Raw genomic sequence first — 22623 nt, 5'->3', positions numbered from 1 at the left:
ATGGCATGGCTGACTGTTCCACGGAAGAAACGTATGCTTTGGTGACCAGCTACCGACCAGGTTATCATGGCATGGCTGACTGTACAACGAAAGGAATGTATGCTTTGGTGACCATGGCATGACTGACTGTTCCACGGAAGAAACGTATGCTTTGTTGACCAGCTACCGAACAGGTTATGATGGCACGGAGGGAACGTATGCTTTGGTGACCAGCTACCGAACAGGTTATCATGGCATGGCTGACTGTACCACGAAAGGAATGTATGCTTTGGTGACCAGCTACCGAACAGGTTATCATGGCATGGCTGACTGTACCACGAAAGGAATGTATGCTTTGGTGACCAGCTACCGAACAGGTTATCATGGCATGGCTGACTGTACCACGAAAGGAATGTATGCTTTGGTGACCAGCTACCGAACAGGTTATCATGGCATGGCTGACTGTACCACGAAAGGAATGTATGCTTTGGTGACCAGCTACCGAACAGGTTATCATGGCATGGCTGACTGTACCACGAAAGGAATGTATGCTTTGGTGACCAGCTACCGAACAGGTTATCATGGCATGGCTGACTGTACCACGAAAGGAATGTATGCTTTGGTGACCAGCTACCGAACAGGTTATCATGGCATGGCTGACTGTACCACGAAAGGAATGTATGCTTTGGTGACCAGCTACCGAACAGGTTATCATGGCATGGCTGACTGTACCACGAAAGGAATGTATGCTTTGGTGACCAGCTACCGAACAGGTTATCATGGCATGGCTGACTGTACCACGAAAGGAATGTATGCTTTGGTGACCAGCTACCGAACAGGTTATCATGGCATGGCTGACTGTACCACGAAAGGAATGTATGCTTTGGTGACCAGCTACCGAACAGGTTATCATGGCATGGCTGACTGTACCACGAAAGGAATGTATGCTTTGGTGACCAGCTACCGAACAGGTTATCATGGCATGGCTGACTGTACCACGAAAGGAATGTATGCTTTGGTGACCAGCTACCGAACAGGTTATCATGGCATGGCTGACTGTACCACGAAAGGAATGTATGCTTTGGTGACCAGCTACCGAACAGGTTATCATGGCATGGCTGACTGTACCACGAAAGGAATGTATGCTTTGGTGACCAGCTACCGAACAGGTTATCATGGCATGGCTGACTGTACCACGAAAGGAATGTATGCTTTGGTGACCAGCTACCGAACAGGTTATCATGGCATGGCTGACTGTACCACGAAAGGAATGTATGCTTTGGTGACCAGCTACCGAACAGGTTATCATGGCATGGCTGACTGTACCACGAAAGGAATGTATGCTTTGGTGACCAGCTACCGAACAGGTTATCATGGCATGGCTGACTGTACCACGAAAGGAATGTATGCTTTGGTGACCAGCTACCGAACAGGTTATCATGGCATGGCTGACTGTACCACGAAAGGAATGTATGCTTTGGTGACCAGCTACCGAACAGGTTATCATGGCATGGCTGACTGTACCACGAAAGGAATGTATGCTTTGGTGACCAGCTACCGAACAGGTTATCATGGCATGACTGACTGTTCCACGAAAGGAATGTATGCGTTGGTGACCAGCTACCGAACAGGTTATCATGGCATGGCTGACTGTACCACGAAAGGAATGTATGCTTTGGTGACCAGCTACCGAACAGGTTATCATGGCATAACTGACTACCACTGAAGGCTTTGGTGACCGGCTACCGAACAGGTTATCATAGCATGGCTACCCAACATGTGTACACGGAAGGAACATATGCTTTGGTGACCAGCTACCGAACAGGTTATCATGTCATAGCTGACTGTACCGCGAAGGAAGGTATGCTTTGGGGACTGGCTTCCGAACATATTTTTGGCAAAGCTGACTGTACCACGGAAGGAACATATGAAGGATGGATACAAGAGGGATAAAGATAAGTAGTAAGACCTGGTGAATGACTGTCAGGACCTGGTGTCTGCCAGTTGTGGAACAATGCAGGATTTTTTGCAGCACAGTCGGAGTTCCCGTGTTTTGGCATGCAATTGATGGGCGCCATGAGACGGCAGTGGAAGCAGCTTATTGGAGCAGTCTGCATACAGATACAGGCAGATTGCAAAGGTTGGTGTCATTGCAAGCAAAACACTAGCGAGTTCAATTGAGGTTATTTGTACATACAGTATTCTCCCCTTAATTTCATTTTGGATATATGTACCGTAGTGTTACTCAGCAAGGATACTTCTGTTAACAAGGCAGCTCAGCTGGTTAGAGTGACAGTATAATGATGATAGATCTAGGGTTCGAATCCTGGTCTAGCCTGGTTGTATTTTTACATTCTGAACACTTTTTAAACCTTTTTTAATTAGTTTATGTCATTTTGATGATTATTTTTAATGAAAGTGTCGTGTGTATGAGCTCTGGGCCCAGTTGTTCAACAGGTGGTTAGCTTAATCACTGTTAAATGACATTTTTCAACCTTTGATAATTTCGTCAATATTCAAGGTAAAATCTCACAATTTTGTATTTGAATTCACTCTACTAAATATTTGATATCTGGAAAGTTGTGTCTAATTCAATAGTTTTGTTTTAAAGTTACACACAAATTAAAATTTGTGCTAATCACCAAATAAGCTTATCACCTTTTGAACAACTGGACCCTGGTCATACCTGGAATAATGTTTCAGTACATATTTATGGCTTTTGGCATTGATATGGAAATCCTTAAGCTTGGTAATTGCGGCTTGTTAAATTAATATATTTCTCATCTTAAATGAACACAAGATTGCATTGATAACACATTCTTATTTGGTTATTCTGGATATCGTAACATTATGTAACTGAAAAGCTTTTTTATGGACAAAAACTACATTATTTGTTTATATACCATCAAAGTTATATGTGTAAGATAGCATATCTCCTTAACCCTTTCACCACTGTAGACCATAATGGACTCATCCAGATCAATGGATGGTAGAGTCTAATACAGTTACCTAGGGGTGACAGGGTTAAGGTTGTGCATATACAAGTAAACTTCGGCATAATTGGTATCATATCATAGCATAATGAAATATAGCTTAATCTAAGATGTATACTGGGTAATGTTTGACATAATACTCCATACAACTTTGATTTCGGGCAGTGTTATTTTTGTATTATTGTCAGGATTTTTTATTTTTTGTGCAGTGTAGAAAGCAAGTCGGGTCCTTATGTCTATTTTTTTGGTTGATACTTGCTTGGAAAAGTGTGTTATGCATATTTATCTCTCTACCAAGGTTATAATGCATGTGAAGACTTGAAGTGTGTAATTGGTCGAGCATAATACAGCAATATTTCAAACCGAAACTCTCTGTCTTTAGTATCAAACTACATCTTACACCAATGCCGGGGGCAAAACATTTTGCTCCATTGTTAAATTCGTAGTTGAACTTTCCGTGACAGCGTAAAAATAACACTGTCGGAAAAAAATGCGCAGTGCACAGTATATTGATTGCTGTTCAAAAATAAAGAAAAATAAACTTTTTGATCAGTTTTATTCTGATTTCAGAAAAAAACAATTTTTAACTACAAAATCAATGACCATTTATTGATTTCTGACAATATTCTGACCCAGTATACACAAAACTGGGCCACTTTTATCCGGTTCAACCGTTTCAACCTATTGAACTTTGATCTAAAATTCATAACGGTACAGATAAACACATATGGTAAGAACTGCTGGTCACTAAAAAAATTGGCATGTTAATGGGTCCAGCCCTGTCTCGCCAAAAACAAATGGCTGATAATTACCAGTTTGTATTATTTCTACATAGCACATGGTCAATTCAGGTATATATTTTACGGTAATTTTATAAAATTGAATGCATGGAATACATGGAGAGTGAAGCATACAGATTTCTTATATATTGCTATCTATTTGACAGAAAATGTGCATTTTGAGCTCCGCTAATAAGGTTCGGCCACTTCTGATCAAAGTGAGTTTGTTTATCACAGAATATTTCTGTGCTAACTGGACCAGATTAACCGGATAAATGAAATTTGCCCTTGTGTCTATATTGTGACAGAGTATGCAGTGTTGGAACATAATGGTAGACCCATAGACTATAAGACAATCACAGTCAAAAACACTGTAGGTCTAAAGGAATAAGATTCTTCATAGACCAAGATGACTAGAAGCTGTTTCCAATGATGTATATGATTCAATGGTAAATATAGTAGTGAGAGATGAAGTCTTCTGTGAAATTATTTTTCTCCCGTTATTCTTACAGATATTTTCTTTATTTCCTGTTATTGAACACTTAAATATACGGGTAAAAGTATCGGATCTCTCTGAATTTCAGTAGGTCTATAAGAAATCTGTATCTCACAGACCTATTGTCTATGGTGTGCAGATCCTAAATTCTAAGACTGTACACAGGGGCTGCAGTGGCCAAGTGGTTAAGGCGTCTGACATTCTGCTACCACTAGCCCCCCACCACTGGGTCGCGGGTGCGAGACCTACGTGGGGCAGTCGCCAGGTACTGGACGTAGGTTGGTGGTTTTTCTCTCCGGGGAACTCCGGGTTTCCTCTACCATCAAAACCTGGCACGTCCTTAAATGACCATTATAGCTGTTAATAGGACGTAAATCACAAACAAACCAAACTGTTCGCAGCATTGTGTTAATACATTCTGAGCACATAGAAACGAAAAAGCATCACAGATGCTTGCATTAATTGAGATTATAATTATTTATACAGAGGTAGTTTTAACATCTCTGTACAAATCAGTTATAATTAGGGTTGGCAAACCGGACGAATTTTAGTAACCAGCTACTATATCAATCATCCGACCGAGTAACCTATTAATTGGTCAATTTTGTAATCAAACAATTACAGCAATGGATACATTATATGTTTAGCACATTTTCCATTCAAAATGAACTAACATTCATATATATTAATTTTTCATGATAGTTTACTCATCTCATGTATTTAAAGCCTGTCAACACCCAAATGAGCTACCCATGGGGGTAATTGAATGTCCCTGACTATTCAGTTATTGATTTTGGTAACTGGTTCAGGGTCTTTCGACTGTGAAACCGTTCATAACCCTAGTTATAATTATCACTTAGTGTTTTGTCCACTTTTTCCATACAGTGAGTCATTCAATGTAAAATTCACGAATTTCAAAAATTCAGAAAGTAAAATTTAAAAACATGAGTACATGTATTTGACTCATTGGTGAAGAAAAACACTGTTTATGAAAGCACAGCCAAAGCTCCACAATCCAGCCACTTATCATTCAGTTGTCTCACTATAAACTGCCACTGATTTTGGAAAACATAGACCCTTTTTCCCCCTCCAAAATTGTCTCGGTAATGCACAGTCAAGGTGTTTTTTGCTGAGAATGAAGGTGACTGGATTACCGGGACTCAATTATTAGATGTGTCACAATTCACCGCGATGCACTATTACAGCAATTAGTTGCAATCAATTTCGTTTCACGATACTTTTTCTTAATTTTGGATGCGTCATGATTCGACCGTTAGTACTAGTGTTTGCCATTTCAGCGTAAGTTTCAACTTAATAATCAGTGATAGGATAACAATCTTCATAAAAATATCTGCCCATGGGGGTAAATAAATGTCCCTGGCTACCAAAAATGGTAGATGGTCCATTATTGATGCTCTAGGAAAAACTCAAATATTAGGTATGAACACATTTTCAGTTCCGTGTATCGAGGTTAAAGTCAATAAACATGGCAAATATAAAGGAAAGACAATCAAAGACTGGACACAGCAAGGCAAGTGGAGATATATTGACTGAATATTCATTTAACATAATGTGTACATCCTTGATACTCCAGGGGTTACGCACACTTATACACGATCTCTACACCCCTGGAATATGTCAAACGAATCCCACTTAGCGCAACAGTAAAATTGACTGCCTTTTAAGTCGGGTGTTGCTTCTTTGTAATCTCCAAAGGACAGGTATCGACCTAGGTTACTTTTTTTACCGGAGACCAATCAAATAGCTAACCGCGTCCCTTCTATCTTGCTATAACATATTCCCGGGGTGCAGAGAACGAAAGTGAGCGTAACCCCCTTGAGTATCAAGGATGAACTTGGTTGAAACAACAAAAGATGTCACAAGCTTTAAATCTTGAGTTATGTAAAAATAAAAATGTTTGAAGCTAACAATTCTCATTATTGTTTTTATTTGAATCTAAGTATTTGAACAATGACACTAATATAATGATATGTATCAAATCATGAGGAAAGAGCAGTGTGACAGCTCGATCCATCAATATTTTCCTCAGCAGGAACGAGACTAGTCAGGTGTAAATCAGTGTTGATTACGGAAATGTGCGCCAGATCAAACAACTTGACTTAAATACAAATTTTAATGAAGAATGATCATAGTACTTAGTAGCATTATCGTTAACCATGACAAAATTGAATTATTTATCCTTTTTTTGCCAATTCCATGATTCAATGAGAAATTGAACATCATCCATGATTTTTCAAAATAGCACAGGTGGACGACTCAAAGTTACACTTCCAGCAGCTAAGAAATATTCTGCATAGATCTTGGCATATTCAAAACAACCCTTCATGTCTATAATGGCTACAGGTGCAATCTTTAAAAAATCTACATTATTTGGAAATGATGAGATATACAGATCTTCTTTTATGTACGTGAACATATATATGAAACTCAAAAGCACAAATTAGGTCTGCTGCACAGGACTTTCACAGGATTCAGGTCTGTTGCAGAATCTTTTCATAGACATGGGATTCTGTTCCATGGTGAAAGCAGAGCTGTTTGTAAACCTGGTACAGACCGACCAGCCTGTGATCACAAAGAATATCTCTGAAGCTGTGGAAAGCCGAGAAAATCTTGGTCCAAGCCCATCAGGACTGATCTGATTGCTAAATTGAGAGATAGCCTTGCCATCCTATAACCACACAGTTCTCTGGTGAATCAAAATGAAAATTGGATGTCCGGAAGGATTGTCAGACACCCGTATCAAAAAGGATGCCCTTTGTTTGACCTTGTAGTCAGTCCTCCATTTTGTACAAGTATGCAGAGATACTCCTGAAATTTGCACAATGCTTAGGCGTTTGTGGTCAGTGGGCAGTTGCACATATGTAAACATATGTATACACATCTCAGTCAAATCTTGATGTACATCGATAGGCATACAGATGACTGATGCTTTTTAATGAGAGACTGGGTTGGATAAGGTGATCTCAAATGCCAAACTTTGCAGGAGTCCTTCGAGGTGTGTGTGCAGGTGTAGCAGGGTCTTTCAGACCAGGTGTAGCTATGTTTGTGCTGTAAATAAGGCAACATTCATTATGTAAAATGTCTTTACTATCATATTATCATTAAGTTAAGAAACTGTATAAATATCTAGCAATAAGCCCATGTCTGTTAAAAAGCCAATCCATGTCAGCAGAAATATTATTGTCCTCCAATAAAGCCCCTACCCTATGTTGAGTCGGCTATGTTTTTGCCCCCATCCCTACCCCCGGGCTAATTGCAGGATAAATAGTGTATCATCTCTTAACTTGACATATACATGTATTATGATGCATCAAAATCCTCAGTAATCTTTAATTAATTGAATATGATATTCTTTGTCACACATAAGTGTTATTTTATCATAAACTGTCCAAAGAATTACGACGATTTGTATAGATAATTGGCAGAATACCGTACCCTTTGCCAGTAAGGCTTTTAGCATCCTGGTGTTCTTTCCGAGCACGAATTAATTCCTCTGCACGTTTCATTTCTTCCTCCATTGCATTCATTTCCTCCACTGCCACTTTCTTTCTTTCCTGTAAAACATCCCAGTTATTATAAATCACTATTTCTGTTTTCTTTCTCACAAACCATATCAATTATAATTCTTTATTACATACTTACAGTTTTTTTTGTTTATGCGATACGACACAATTGCTCTATCCCATATCAACCCTCGCCGTATCACACCCCAAAACCTGTATCAGCCTTCTCTATCAGCCCGCAAAACCTGTATCACATCCCTTTAGGAAAGTTTTCATTTTTCAATATTTCAAAAGAAAAATAGTTTATAAGATAAATCTGTCTGTATTTTAATAGTAAGTATGTAATAAGCTGAATAAAACCCTAGACCAATATCAGCCCAAGGGCTGAGGGCTGATATTGGAGTCTGGGGTTGATACTGGGTGTGATATGGAAAAAGGCATGTATTTTTCTCTTTTTCCCGTAAAATATCTCAAATATATTCCAATGCACCTATCTTATCCTTTGCCAAATAACCTGGGGTATCCCAGTGCATTGACACACAAATGGGAACTTATATGAGTGACCTTACAGATTGCCTTTGTTTAGGACACTAATTAAGCTAGATTTGTTCTGCTGAACCCCTGTAATTCTGCATTCTGCCCTGTTTCTACAATACTTTTACTTCAGTGTCTGTCTATGCACACAAAGTGTTGACCTGCTTTGTGACCTGGAATTACCTCATTGTGTTGATGCGCCTTTAAGTCTTAAATAAATAATAAATTTATTTAAGTCTAAAAGGCATGACCATAGCTTTGATAAATCATTTCTGAAAAGGAAATCATTAATGCCCATTTACACAAGATACGACCAATTCTGCAGTTTTCAGGAAACAAACAATCAATTCCTGAAAACACCAGAATTGGTTGAATTGGTTGTATCTTGTACAGTCAAACGTATTATCTCCCTTGATCCATGAATGATGGGCCTGAACAATCTTTGGGGGACAGAAAGACGGAGTCTGTACTTAAGGATCCCAGTCCAACTGCTCTGTGGGTTCTTCTATACACAGTTACCTCCCCTTAACTTCCGCTTGGATATAACTGTAGAACAGTTGGGTCAGGACACTTCCGATGACCAGGTAAGGTAGCTCAGTCGGTAAGAGCGACAGTGTAACAATCTGAAGTTCGGGGTTGGAATCCCGGTCTGGCCCCACTAAATGTTCACACTCAAAACACTATTGTTGATTATATTTTGTTTATTTCCTTATAAATATTTCTCATAAAAGTCCTACAAGGTATGTTTTTCTTTTCAGAAATTATTTATCAAAGCTATGGTTATGCCAGAAAAATCAGTTTCCAATGTTTCCTAAAGCTTTTTGGCAGTGGTACGGGGATCCTCAATACATAAGATTGAACATTGTCCGATTTTTTTTTATCTATAGTCCTCTGGAGGTACTGGTTGGGGATTAATGTATTTATTGATCATGGCAGCATGGTGATGTTTGAGTAAATGTACCTGTCTAGTCTTGGAAGCATCCTTGATGCTGTAAAACATAGGTCCCAGCTCGGCTAGCCAGTGACCGTCCACAGAGGTTACACACTGCATGTATTCCTGTATAAAAACAAACAATAACACATTTTATTACTGCAAGAAGTTAACTCTACATTATCTATTTAATAGAATTGCTGAATATTGTAATTTACCAAACAAGAAGGAGGTTATTATTGTAGAGTGAAAATCATAAAATTCCCAAATGCCATCTCCGTACGCACAACCTGAATCTTCAGTGTGGATAACCGAGAATTCATTAATAATATTTATCAATTTTCACAACTTTTTTACTTCAAATGATTTACTATAAAAAAATGTTTTGTTGTCCCCAATTTCAGCGGAATAGCTCAAACGATAAATTCTGTTATTTTGTTTTTGTATATTTCAGGTTATTGCATGTGCTATGGTAAGGATGAACAAGTTGCTGTTAATTTCACAGAAATATTGCAGAAATATTGTTTTCCATAATAATCCCAAAAATAAGGACACCACAAAAATGATATGTTATTCATGATAATAAGAATTTCAAAAAGTCTTTAGTAAGATAATTGATGGAGCAACAACACCCAGGATTCTATTATGGTAGACTTTTTGTTTATTTATTTTTATTAATAATAAAGATCTATAAATATATATTATATACAGGTGGTTTCTTTATTCAGGCTGATACTCCAATAGTTACGCTCACTTACGATCTCTGCACCCCTGGAATATGTCATAGCAAAATTCAAGGCACGTGGCTAGTTATTTGATTGGTCTCGGGTAAAAAATACTTGACCAATCGCTAGGCTAATACCTGTTCTTTGAAGATTACAGAGGAGAGACATCAAACTTCAAAGTAATGTCCTTAAATGACCTTAGCTGTAAATAGGACGTTAAACAAGGTAAACCAAGACTGTAAATTTTACCATTACACCGCCCCGGTATTCATTTGATGTTGATCAAAAGATCAAACTAGTGCTCTTGTCTCCTCCATCGGGAGGTGCACACTGAGCCTTCGATATTGCTGTGACATTCCAGGGGTGCAGGGAGTGTAAGTAAGCATAACCCCTGGAGCATCGAGAATGAATGAAATCACTGCAATGGGGAAAAGTAAAAGAGGTCGCTTAGCACAGGTGGTCTTTTAACGGAGGTGTCTGAATGAGCAGGTTTGACTGTATTAATCTCGGTTTTGACTAAGGGTACATTCGCGTATCCGGTTGAAACGGTTGAACCGGTTGAACCTGTAAAGAAAACGACAGGTACAGATTTGGACCGAGGCTGACCTCAGGAAAATTTTGTACGTGTAGATTGAGGGGTCCAGACGTACCTGACCGAAACTAAAATGCTGACTATTGCCAATTTGCGTTATTTCTTTCTTAAACAATGTCAAGTCACATGTAATTTTTAAGATACGTTATTTAATTTAGTGGACGCGTGAGAGAAGGATATAATATTCTTGATACATTGTTTTTTATTCTCCGAAACTGTGGATTTTTAGCCCTACATCTAGAACGGTCCAAGTGTGTTCGTTTATCGTGGAAAATTTCTGCGCCACACGTACCGTTTCAACCGGGATAGCGAATGTAGCCAAAGACTTTTGTACATACCTTGGATGTCATGATGAGTTCGTGGTACACAATGTAGTCAGGGGTGTAGCCCATACCAAACAAGGCACTGGTCGGATGCAGATGGCATGGCATTCCTGTCCGCACGTTCACATACTCGCCTATGCCCTGTAAAACAATGTTTGTACATATAGTTGCCTGTTAATGAGAACTTTTACAAGTACATTTAACAGAACCTACCATTATCCTCTGAAAAGTAAAGACCTTTAACCTTAATAAACTACAGAAACAATTGCTTGACTTTTGACCTCATATGTGTTGAAATTCTTGAGTTACATGAAATCTGGTGCGAAGATCATGAAATGCTCTTAAGTCTAAAATTGTCAAAAGTTTTGACTTAGACAATCACAAATAATTGAAAAGTGACATCATACGTAATTGGCTAAACAAAATTTTAGTCAAAGATTGTTTCATGATCTCGGAGTCTATAGTCATTATGCCATAATGATGAATTTCATAACCAAATCTGAGGGATCTTAAGGGTCAATGGACCCACACACTAAAAATTAATGACCAAAGTGATCACCATAAACCCTCTTTTTACCATGTAGAGATTAGTACAACTGTATACAAGAAAGGTCAGAAGAAGACTAGAAAATGCGTGTAAGACATGAATGCCCCCAATCGTCATGTGAAAGCCTTGACTGTGGAACCCTAAAACACAGAGATGTCAGAGGTACACTGTATTCTCATACTTGACCTTTGTATAAAGTTTGATCAAAGTGAATTGGCTGATAATTTTCTATAAATAAAAAATGGTGACCTTGGCCTTGATATTGCAATCCTAAAACATGAACTAATCTAATGTATTCGCCTACTTTCGGCACTTGTATAAAGTTTGATGAAAATCTTTCAAAGAAGTGAAGTTGTTAGAGAGTTTACATTGGATCGTGACGGAAAGGGATGGGACAGATATGCCCCCCCCCCCCTCCCACCCAATTTAATGACAGGGGCATAAATAGAAGTAGAGGGAAGCATACTGACTGACCTTCAGCCTGGCGGCCTGATGGAAGTAAGAAGAACAGATGCACTTCCTTACGATGTCCCATTCATTGCCGGTAGAGATGAGCTCCATCTTCTGTTGGTCCATTATCTCCTTCAGTTGTTGACGTACCTCCCGCACCTTAAAATATACAGGAGAATTTCAGACATCAACTCTACATACTAATGCATAAATATATACATGTATAGAAATATACAGTAGAATTTCAGACATCAACTTATAGTTAAAAACAATAATAAACCATATATTTTTTGTTTTGTTTTAATATAATGTACGTGTTCTGTGTTTTTCTGTGTCTCGATAAAGAAGCGGATTGCTGTAAAAAATTTGACAACTTCATATTGTCTACAATGTACGAATTACTGCCTTGCTCCATATACTATTTTTCATCAATTTGTATCCTACAGATGTATGTTTGTAAGGATCCAGCATTATTGGGAATTAATTATTGAAATAATATTCCTCTATTTGTTGAGAAGGAGATTTTATTTTTTAAAGATTTATCAATTTTCCTCCTATTTGGCCCCGCCCCTCTGCCCCCAGGGGGACCATACCCTCCGTTTATACAAAACTGAGAACCCATTGGCCAATGATGCTCTAGACCAAATTTGGTCAAAATCCTCTGAACCGTTAAGGACTAGTAGCGTTTTAAAGGAAATGGTTGACGGACGCTGCGCCATGGCATAAGCTCACTTGGCCCTTCGGGCCAGGCGAGCTAAAAATCTTTCCCTGGCTGGAAGTGAGAATATCTCTGTCAGATGGGGAAAGAATGGCACCAGTCCTTTTTGTAGAAAGGACACTATATATTTAAAGATACTGAAAAGCATTGATTGAAATGGAAATTCCTTTTTGTAAACAAAACATAGTCTCCCCGTATTAGCATATATATATATATTAGACAACTGTAAACATACTTATATTCGCAAAAACTCGAATTTCAGCACTTTTGCAAATTTTAGCATGTTAATTAATTGGTGACATCACAATATTCAAATTTTAACAGATTAGCATCTGAATTAATCGAAAATATTACAATAATGAATTGGCGATATTACAATATATGTAATAGAACTCTATATTATATTCAGAAACTGCAATTAGCACAGCTGTAATTTAGGGCAACGCTTTAAGCATTAAAAGTGCTAAAATAACATTACCGCGAAAGTATTGAACTTTTGACCTAGAGGTGACGTGCAGGTTTGTCAGGCTTATTCATTCCTGAAATATCACATTTAGAAATAGATGCGTATTTAAGTCTCCATAATCAAACTGGCCCCAGGTAATGTATACTTGTACTTGGTGTTGTAAACACTGCTGGATACTACACACCTTTCTCATGGCTTTGATATGGATGAAGTGTTCATTGCACCAGCTGGCTGAATATCTGAAACAGAAATACAAAACTAATTATGTTCAGTAAAAACCTCGATATAATGCCCCTCGTTTACCGCCAACATATTGTGGTATACAGGCATAGATGTGCATAATTACCAAACTTCCCAATCTGGGCCCAGTTGTTCAAAAGGTGATTAGCTTAATCAGTGATTAGTGCAAATTTTAATTTTCATGTATCTTTAAAACAGATCAATTGAATTAGTTACAACTTTCCAGATATCAAATATTTAGTAGTGTAAAATTTACAGGCACAATTGTGAGGTTTTACCTTGTATATTGACGGAATTAATAAAGGTTGAAAAATGTCGTTAAAAAGTGATTAAGCTAACCACCTTTTGAACAACTGGGCCCTGGATTACTGTAACACAATTATCCCAACTCAAAGGCCACAGGGGCCCTTTTCTCAAAGTAATGAATAGAAATGCCCAGTGGGTTAACTTCATGTAATGGTTAATTTATAGAAACAGGGTTAGACACTAATTCTTTTTGCTTGGTAGTCCACAGGACTTAAGCTAGCTGAATAGAATAAGATTATTTACTAGTCCTTCGTCAATGTAACTAGTCCCAGGTTTCCTGATAAGGAACCATCGCGATCTACAGCACGAAACATCAAAAGTAGGGGACAGTCCCTGGGACTCAAAATAACTACTGTCATAAAAATATGGTGAAGTTTTAGGAACATTTTGACAATTATCATGCAATTTATCTTATTTTAAGCAGTTTTCTAAATTTTAAAAAGAAGTACAGTCGAACCTCGTTATCTCGAACTCGTATAACTCGAAGACCCCGTTTAACTCGAAGTATTTCATTGGTCCCGGCCAAAACTCTTCTTAATCTTAGTAATAAAAACTCTGATAATTCGAACTCTGAAAACTCGAAAAACTCGGATATCCCGAAGTGAAACATAGGTCCCAACAACGTAAATCCTACATAAAAATATCTCCTACCTCGAAGTTTCTTAAGATTCACAAGTCTATCATGTATTCTTTAATTATTTGATACCTATTAGTGCTACGGTAAACATCGTTCTAAATGAGCAGCCTACGCTCGGTCATAATTACTTCTATTTAACTTATGGCATTAAAATGTGCTTGACTGTAAATACACTTTTTTCAAATAAAGAAACAAACTTCATCAATGTTGATTAACAACAATTAGTACTCACTGCGAGCCCATAAACAATTTGAATAGTACTTTATTTACACCAAAGCTGCCGACACATTCTAACCGGAAAATGGGTCACAGTGTGCGGTCATGCGTAAATAAGCTCCACAGTAAAAATCACAACCTAGGACTGGTTCGCCGGTTTATGTTTTTACAGGAGCTTGTATGGCACTGATTACTAATTGAGAGATTATAGGAACAATACGATAATTATTGTTGAGTACGTCGTGTTGAGGAGATGTCAAGTGTCACTGGAGTGTATCAATGTGAATATGTTTCTTGATTAACTCATACCCATTTGTGGAATGTCGAAATCAACTGAGCAATCCAACGTGTACGCTCCAGTACAGTGATTTGTGTAAAGACTTGCGCACTTTCATTTCCGCATTGATATTTCTATCAGCATAGCACGAGGTCGGAGACAGCATGTGTGTTTATTGTAATATTAATTAATTAATTAATATGATTATGAATAAGTTGTTATTTTTTATTTTATATAGTTATCTTTTTGTCATTTATCCGACTGTTTAAATACGTTGATTGTCAGAGAAATCAATGACATATATAGCCTCATATTGTTAGCAAGCTTTATGCCAAACATAGGAACTCGCTTAACTCGAATACTCGGATAACTCGAAGTTTCCCAACGATCCCGTCGACTTCGAGATAACGAGGTTAGACTGTATTCTTATTTTTTTATCATATTTTTCACAAGTCCAAAGACCAGTTAGGTAAGGTGATTTACTAGTCCTTGCTGAAATCTACTAGTCCAGGACTAGCGGACTAGTGTTAGTGTCAAACCCCTGAGAAAGTGTCTTGTTTCTTACGCATTTCGTTTCCACTGCTCATAGACATTGAGGAAGGTGAGGTGGTCACTCTCCGGGACCTGGAACTTCTCCCTGGCTGCGTCAGAGTCCTCTTCCCGACCTTTAGGGCGGTAGAAAATGGCTGGTACCGACAGCATGGACACAATGATCTACAACGATATTCAGAAGATATATTTGTACATTATAATTATTGATATTGGGACAATTTGTCTGCATCATGTAAATACTGTGAGGCCAGGAAAGTAGAAAAAAACAAATTGAAAGTCTTTATATAAAGGATTTTTTCATATCCAGATTTTTTTTGTGAATTCAAAATGTAAGACCGCTGATTGACAGACACTACTTTCCAATTTCTATCCAGACAGTTCATAAATAGTTCATAGTACAGCCGCACACATGTGTTAAATTAAACCCTTGTATTTTACTAATATACCTACATTGTATCAATGAAATTGAAAGTTTTTTTTATAGATAGTAAAAGAAAGGAAGTTTTTAGGTTATTTCGATATTCAGCAAAAAGCACAAACATTCTTTGTAAGCTTTTGTTAAAAACCATCAGTTTGAAAAGGCCATATTAAATATCCCTGTCCCACTACAGTTTTTTTTTTTTTTTTACTATATTCAGTTAACTCCCCTTAACTTCTGTTTGCAGACAACAGTAGCACAGTTTGGCCCGAGGACACTTTTGTTGGCCAGGTAGCTCAATCAGTTAGATCGATAGTATATCAATCTGAAGTCCTTGGTTCGAATCCCAGTCTAACCCTACTGTTATTATTTTTTTAAATGAAAAACACTTGTTGATTATATTTTGTTTATTTTGAATTTATTATTTTCGCAAAAAAATCCTGTATGGTTTTCTTTTCCAACACTTCGGTAAACAATTTTGGCAGTGGTACGAGGACCCTTAAGTGAAATAAAAAAACCAAGGTCATATCAATGTAGTTATATGCTATTGTATGTAAAACATCTGTGGTAAAGAGTAAATGTCGGGTAGATACTTCCAGCATAAGTAATCCACTTCATATGCAAAATCATGAACAGGAAGTATTTTAATCAGGTCAATGTAAGTTTTCCGTGTGACGATACATACAATACATATATTAAAACCAGACCAACTATTCTATGTGTCTATAATGCTCAGAAAAAGGGATGCTCAATTCATTCACCCCTGAAATTTTATAATGAACTATTCCAACCTCTGAATTGGAAGAGTTCAAATGTGTCTTCAGGGGTGAATGTGCCTACTGGAAAAGCTTGAAGGTAACTTGACTAACCGAGTAACCAAAGAGAGGGTACAGAGATTGACTAACCCAATTCAGCCCAATTCCAATGAATTTTTATTTTTTATTTTTTTTAAATGAAACAATCCTTGATAAATAGGGATGTTTTTGTCTATTTAAATAACGATCTTAAAGAGGCAAGAAAAGTACCTCTTTGAATTTAAATAAAGAGTAAACAAGAGATAAACCAGTGTTACATATTTAATTCGGTACTGACTCACACAGAGAATATACGACAATGATTTTTCTCAATGACATCAGGGGCTGTTTCACCAACCTGCCTGGAAAAAGCCTGCAAAGCTGACTTTAGTCTGGGTTTTTTCTTCTAACAATGTTGAACAAATTACAATGTACACAGAACTGTAAACTTTACGAGGATTATGCAAATGTGATACTTAACATACTGTTAATGTAGTGTTAGCCTACAGGAGACACTCTATATAATCACATACCCAGGTGAGTTTTATAGATTTTCACCTGATACAGGTACTTCAAGTGCTCTTATTAATCCAGAACAGAATCTATGTATAAACTAAAATGTAGGTTACAAATGCCCTTCTCAATCCTTTATTCCCCACAGTACCTAGTAATGGACTGTACAGAGCGGAGCTAAATCTTCTTTTTAAATGTTTGGGAGTCTACCAAGATCAAACTTTAAGATAACCCAGTATTTTACTACATCTAAATGTTACTTTAAGTATTTTTCCATGATTCATGTGTGAATTTTGATGCTATTAATAATTATTATTATTATATTATTACAATATTATTACTATATAAAATCTTTTTAATCAGAAATCTACTACACTAGTTACAAAATAACCTATGTTGTTACCTGCATTGTTAAAAATCTTAATTAATTTTAGATTAATTAATAAATCTTAATTAAGATACTGTGCTTATTTGAACTTTGGCCTGAGTTGCCATCCAGAACAGTTTCCCTTCTTCTCCTTAACAAGTACATCAGTAAGAAGCCATCATTCATAACTGAATCTTGCCTCTTATAGGTCATTTCAATGATAAACAAATCATCTTCCAGTCTCATCATGCCTGTACATATATATGTTTGATTTGTCTGTGTTTTATGTCCTATTAACAGCTATGGTCATTTAAGGACGTGCCAGGTTTTGGTGGTGGAGGAAAACCATGAGTTCCTTGAGAAAAAACACTGACCTACGGCCAGTACCTGGCGACTGCCCCACGTAGGTCTCGAACCCGCGACCCAGTGGTGGAGGGCTGGTGGTAGCAGAATGCCACCGCTGCCCCACATATATATGTACAAATGACCTTGAACACCTGAGTTGGGTATGTTTTGTACTGGTCATCGAAATTGATCGGAACACCTCAAGTTTCTATATATTTTAATAAGCATTTCATTCGGATCCCCTCGACACATTTCTTTCGGATCCCCTCGACACATTTCATTCGGATCTCCTCGACACATTTCATTCGGATTCCTTCGACACATTTCTTTCGGATCCCCTCGACACATTTCATTCAGATCCCCTCGACACATTTCATTCAGATCCCCTCGCCCCATTTCATTCGGATCCCCTCGACACACTTCATTCGGATCCCCTCGACACATTTCATTCGGATCTCCTCGACACATTTCATTCGGATCCCCTCGACACATTTCATTCGGATCCCCTCAACACATTTCATTCGGATCCCCTCAACACAGTTCATTCGGATCCCTTCGACGCATTTCATTCGGATCCCCTCGACACATTTCATTCGGATCCCCTCGACACATTTCATTCCAATCCCCTCGACAGGTAGTGCTTTCAATGGCTGATCCAACACAAACGCATTATTTATCCATTACCTAAAGCCTTACAATTATAACATAGCCCTGTAAATGCAAGATATTATTGCCCCAGTACCTATACTATCAATAACACATTTTTGCTGGAAATCTTCACTAGATATTCTGAACAATAAAGCGATTTAAGGGTACGATCCTAAATGATGTCATTTTCTGTCATTTATATTTGGCTGAAGTTTTTGGGAAGCAAATTGAACCTAAACACGGGGTAGCAATAAGTAATGTTTTAAAGAAGACGTATGTTGCTTTGAGTCTTTTGTGTATAAAAGTATATTATGATTATAAAGAACAACAAGAGGCCCAAGGGCCTTAGCGGTCACCTGAGTTATATCATAGGTACTGGCAGCTTTATTTTATTGTTTAGATGTGATTTGGAAATCAGCATGTAAACTAAGTGAAATACAATACTTGTCATGTCATCAAAGGATAAGAATTTGAAAATATTGGTAAATGTTCCCTTTGGGGCCCCCACCCTAGCCCCTGGGGATGGGGCAGGAATCCCAATTTTACAAAGTAATACTCTCATTCTCCAAAGATGATTCTGACTAAGTTTGAGTAATTTTCTGTTGAAAATGGATAAAATATATACCCAAAAGTGTTATTTTCCTATATAAACTATAGTAAACTTTACCCCCTCCCCAAGGGAGAACGGACAGCTCGGGGGTTCTGAAATTTACGATTTAAATAAAGCCCCTGATGATTTTCTTTCCATGCAGAGAAAATGAATGTAGTACCTTTGAGTCTGGAGAAGAAGATTTTTGAAATATTGGTTAATTTTCCCTTTTGGGCCCCGCCCTGGCCCCAGGGGTTGGGGTAGGAATCTCAACTTTACAATTTTGTAGCCTCATCTACCAAGGATGATTCTGACCAAGTTTGAAAAAAATACCTCCACTGGTTCTTGAGAAGAAGTTGAAAATGTAAAAAGTTTACGCACGACACACAACGGACGGAGGACGACGACGGACGGAAAGCGATTAGAATAGGTCACTTGAGCAAAGCTCAGGTGACCTAAAAATAGTATGCATGCAATAATAGCAATACCAGATGTGTTAATTTGACAACTCAGATTGGGCTCATTCATTGCGCGAATGGATCATTATTTCACTCTGGCTTGAAAGCCCTCAAGAAGTATATCCACACACACCAAGCAGCCTCATGCAACTAAAATGTCAGATGAACACGTATGTGTGTGGTATGGTTTGTTTATACGAAGTAAGTACATGTCCACCAATATATTTATTTCCTGAGATTGGAAGTTATCTCTTCGCTTCAGCTTGACCTACATAATAGTCTTTTAAGTGGAACATGGCTTTCTGCCCTACAAAATTCCAACCTTTTTTCATGTGAAACATACAAGTTTGAATGACTATTCATTTATGTATCTATCTATAACAATCGACCCTGTAAGTCTACTCCCAGGCTATCTATTTAACGGCATATGTTGGTCAAACATACGTTTTAATCGACTGGCTCATTCGCACATCCTGTCACTTTGGTTAATATCCAGAACTATTGGAATGTAACAGGGATTAGAGAATAGTGTTCTTTCAGCGAGGATCGAAACAGTGACCCCAGGTCTCCAGTCTGCGACAGGGATAAGAGAAATATAGTGCACTTCTACTGGGGATCGAAACAGTGACCCAAGGTCCCCAGGTCCCCAGTCTGCCACATGGATAAAAGAATAGTACACTTCTACCTGGGATCGAACGAGTGATCTCATTTAAGGTTCCCGCAGTCAGCCGCTCTACTGATTGAGCTAATGGGAAATTCCTCCTAACGTAAAGTTAAAAGGGGACCGTGACCAATTAAAACCTGCTACAGTAGTCAAACTATGGTCATATCCAAAATCCAATATCAAGGGGAGGTTACTGTATATTGTATAAAAAAAATCTTGAGCGAAATTCTCTCATGTTTTGCTTGCAGTAGGACACCTGGGCCCGTATTCATGAAACCATTCTCATGCTCAAGCATGGATTTTGTGCTCAAACAAACTTTCATATAACTCACTTAAATCATGCCAAATGATCTAAAAGTCAAATGTTCACTGTTATTTCAATTCATTGACAAAGGGAACAAGAACTTCGGCTTGAGCACAAAAGCATGAGAACTGTTTCATGAATACGTGCCCTGGATTCTTAATAACATGAAATTGATATCACTCTTTTGTACTTAATGCTGAGTCACATGAGAATGAGAGGTAGTTGACACCTGTTTAAGACTTTACTCCCACTGTTTATCATTCAACTCACACACAGCAGTAGCCCTTCTCATCAAATAACATCTTCTTTATTTCTATATTTTAAGGCCTTTCTTGGCCCCAAAGCCATTGGCTTAATGCAAAACACTCTGAATTTGCATACGAGTAAAAAAGTCATCACCTTTTCTTGGTATCAATTTTACATTACTGAGTTTCAAATAACCTTATCAGCGTATTTGATGTTGTACGCACATTTATAACTCACCCCCTCGCTTCACACTTCAAGAAATATGAATAACTGAGTTTTCAAGAGGAAAGATATTTATTTATACCTTTCGCTCATATTAATTGCTTCAGTACATATATAAATACTAAATTCAAAATTCAAATTTAAAGCAACAAGCCACTGTTTACTGCCGATATGAAAAGATAATTTTTTGAAATTGCAATTTTTATTTTCAACTTTTGATCTCCGGGATCAACTTTAATATGAATATAATCAAACACAGGGTAATGCAATTCAGGACCTGACATACTGAAAGCTAATCACTTAATAAGCAAATCCATAAATGCCAATTGTGTCATCTGACACAAAAAGATGTGACGAAAAAATCCAGTACATCTGTGCATGTTTTGAGAAAACATCTAACATGCATTAATTTACACGGTGAAAAATCTACTACTCTTTTGAATTTATCAATTATACCAAATTTACTTCAACAAATAGCGTATACTTGGAACTCATCCAGGTATACACAATTGAAATGATCAGGCCCTGCAGGCGACACTGATTTTTCAGATAATAGCTCAGTAGTGAAAGTGAACCATCAATATACCGCTAATCCTAGTATACCACAACTATATATACACGAGGTTTTTATCGGTAATGACTTCATTACCCTAGACACACATACAAGTACAAATACATTTTGCACACCACCTAGGTCTCCGGTTTTGAACACAGCCCTTAACTTTGTCTTTTAATCCTCAGATCCACACCCATGTACAAATAGTCTCAAAGGAGAATAAAACTCTGGTGTGGTAAGCTGACCTTCAGGAAATCTATGTCCCTTAATCGCTTAGGGGAAAACAGGAAACCAAACTAGACGAGGTAAGTGCTCACACACTTCTATGCTCTCATACAAATCTTGTTTATTATCATGTAAAATATATGATGATTTTCCGAACACTAAAAACGATATAAAATGAAAAGTAATTTGACGACCAGGCAGTGCTTTTTCATCATTAAGACTAGTAATTCTGTCGATCTTTCAACCTCAAACTTTAGCATTAAATTTTTACGGAATTAAAACCTAATGAACATATTATTCACATTTTGTTTCTACAATTACTGTAAGAAGCTTGAAATATTGTTGAACTTTTTTTGGTTACCTTGGAATGATGGTTACAATTATTTCATACTGAAATCCAAATTTGAGGGTAGGTCTACGATGTTTAAACGAAGACATATAATACAACAAAAAGCCTTGGGAACTCTCTAGAATATGTAAAATTCAATCAGGCATGAAGTTCTTAATGTCTGAACCTGTATCATATACAACAATCTACAAAGCCATTGCACACCACCCCACACACTTTCAACACCACTCCTAAATAGTTTTCAACACCACCCTAAACCGACCTGACACACCACCCTAAACCTACCCGACACACGACACTTAACTGAATCATTAAATCCTGCTGAGTAAAGTATGTCTATTATAGAAACGTGGATGACAGAAACATCCTGGGGAGAAGTTTTCAATAGGTATGTCAGACGTTCGGATTAAACTTTCATACCCCCACTGTGTTGTTTTATACAGACTCCAACACACAGTGAAATCTACTACACAAATGACCTTAAACCTGACAGTAACAAAATATCTCTATTGATGCTTAATTTACAAGGTCTTTTGATAAAATGACCTGATTTATAACAATTAACTCAATCTGTACTCTAGTATTCTTCTTTCAACGAAATCTAAATGCTTAAATGTATATATATACACATATTTATTAA

At 37.6% G+C, this 22623-nt stretch overlaps 1 protein-coding gene across 1 annotated transcript in view; it reads right to left on the bottom strand.

The window, feature by feature from the left end:
• Positions 1 to 4858: 4858 nt before the first annotated feature.
• Positions 4859 to 22623, bottom strand: part of LOC110446234 (pre-mRNA-splicing factor ATP-dependent RNA helicase PRP16-like) — a 52384-nt gene continuing 34619 nt past the window's right edge. Inside the window, exons 19-25 of the mRNA XM_021491274.1 lie at positions 15299 to 15447; positions 13242 to 13296; positions 11898 to 12032; positions 10892 to 11017; positions 9267 to 9362; positions 7704 to 7822; positions 4859 to 7316 (exon numbers count right to left, since the gene is read on the bottom strand). Coding sequence (XP_021346949.1) covers positions 7232 to 7316; positions 7704 to 7822; positions 9267 to 9362; positions 10892 to 11017; positions 11898 to 12032; positions 13242 to 13296; positions 15299 to 15447 — 765 coding nt within the window. The 3' untranslated portion in view covers positions 4859 to 7231. The remainder of the gene's footprint in view (positions 7317 to 7703; positions 7823 to 9266; positions 9363 to 10891; positions 11018 to 11897; positions 12033 to 13241; positions 13297 to 15298; positions 15448 to 22623) is intronic.

The sequence above is a fragment of the Mizuhopecten yessoensis genome, unplaced genomic scaffold, assembly GCF_002113885.1.
Source record: "Mizuhopecten yessoensis strain PY_sf001 unplaced genomic scaffold, ASM211388v2 scaffold2663, whole genome shotgun sequence".
Classification (NCBI taxonomy): Eukaryota; Metazoa; Mollusca; class Bivalvia; order Pectinida; family Pectinidae; genus Mizuhopecten; species Mizuhopecten yessoensis.
The sequence above is the reverse complement of the archived record's forward strand: the minus strand, read 5'-3'. Positions and strand labels throughout refer to the sequence as shown.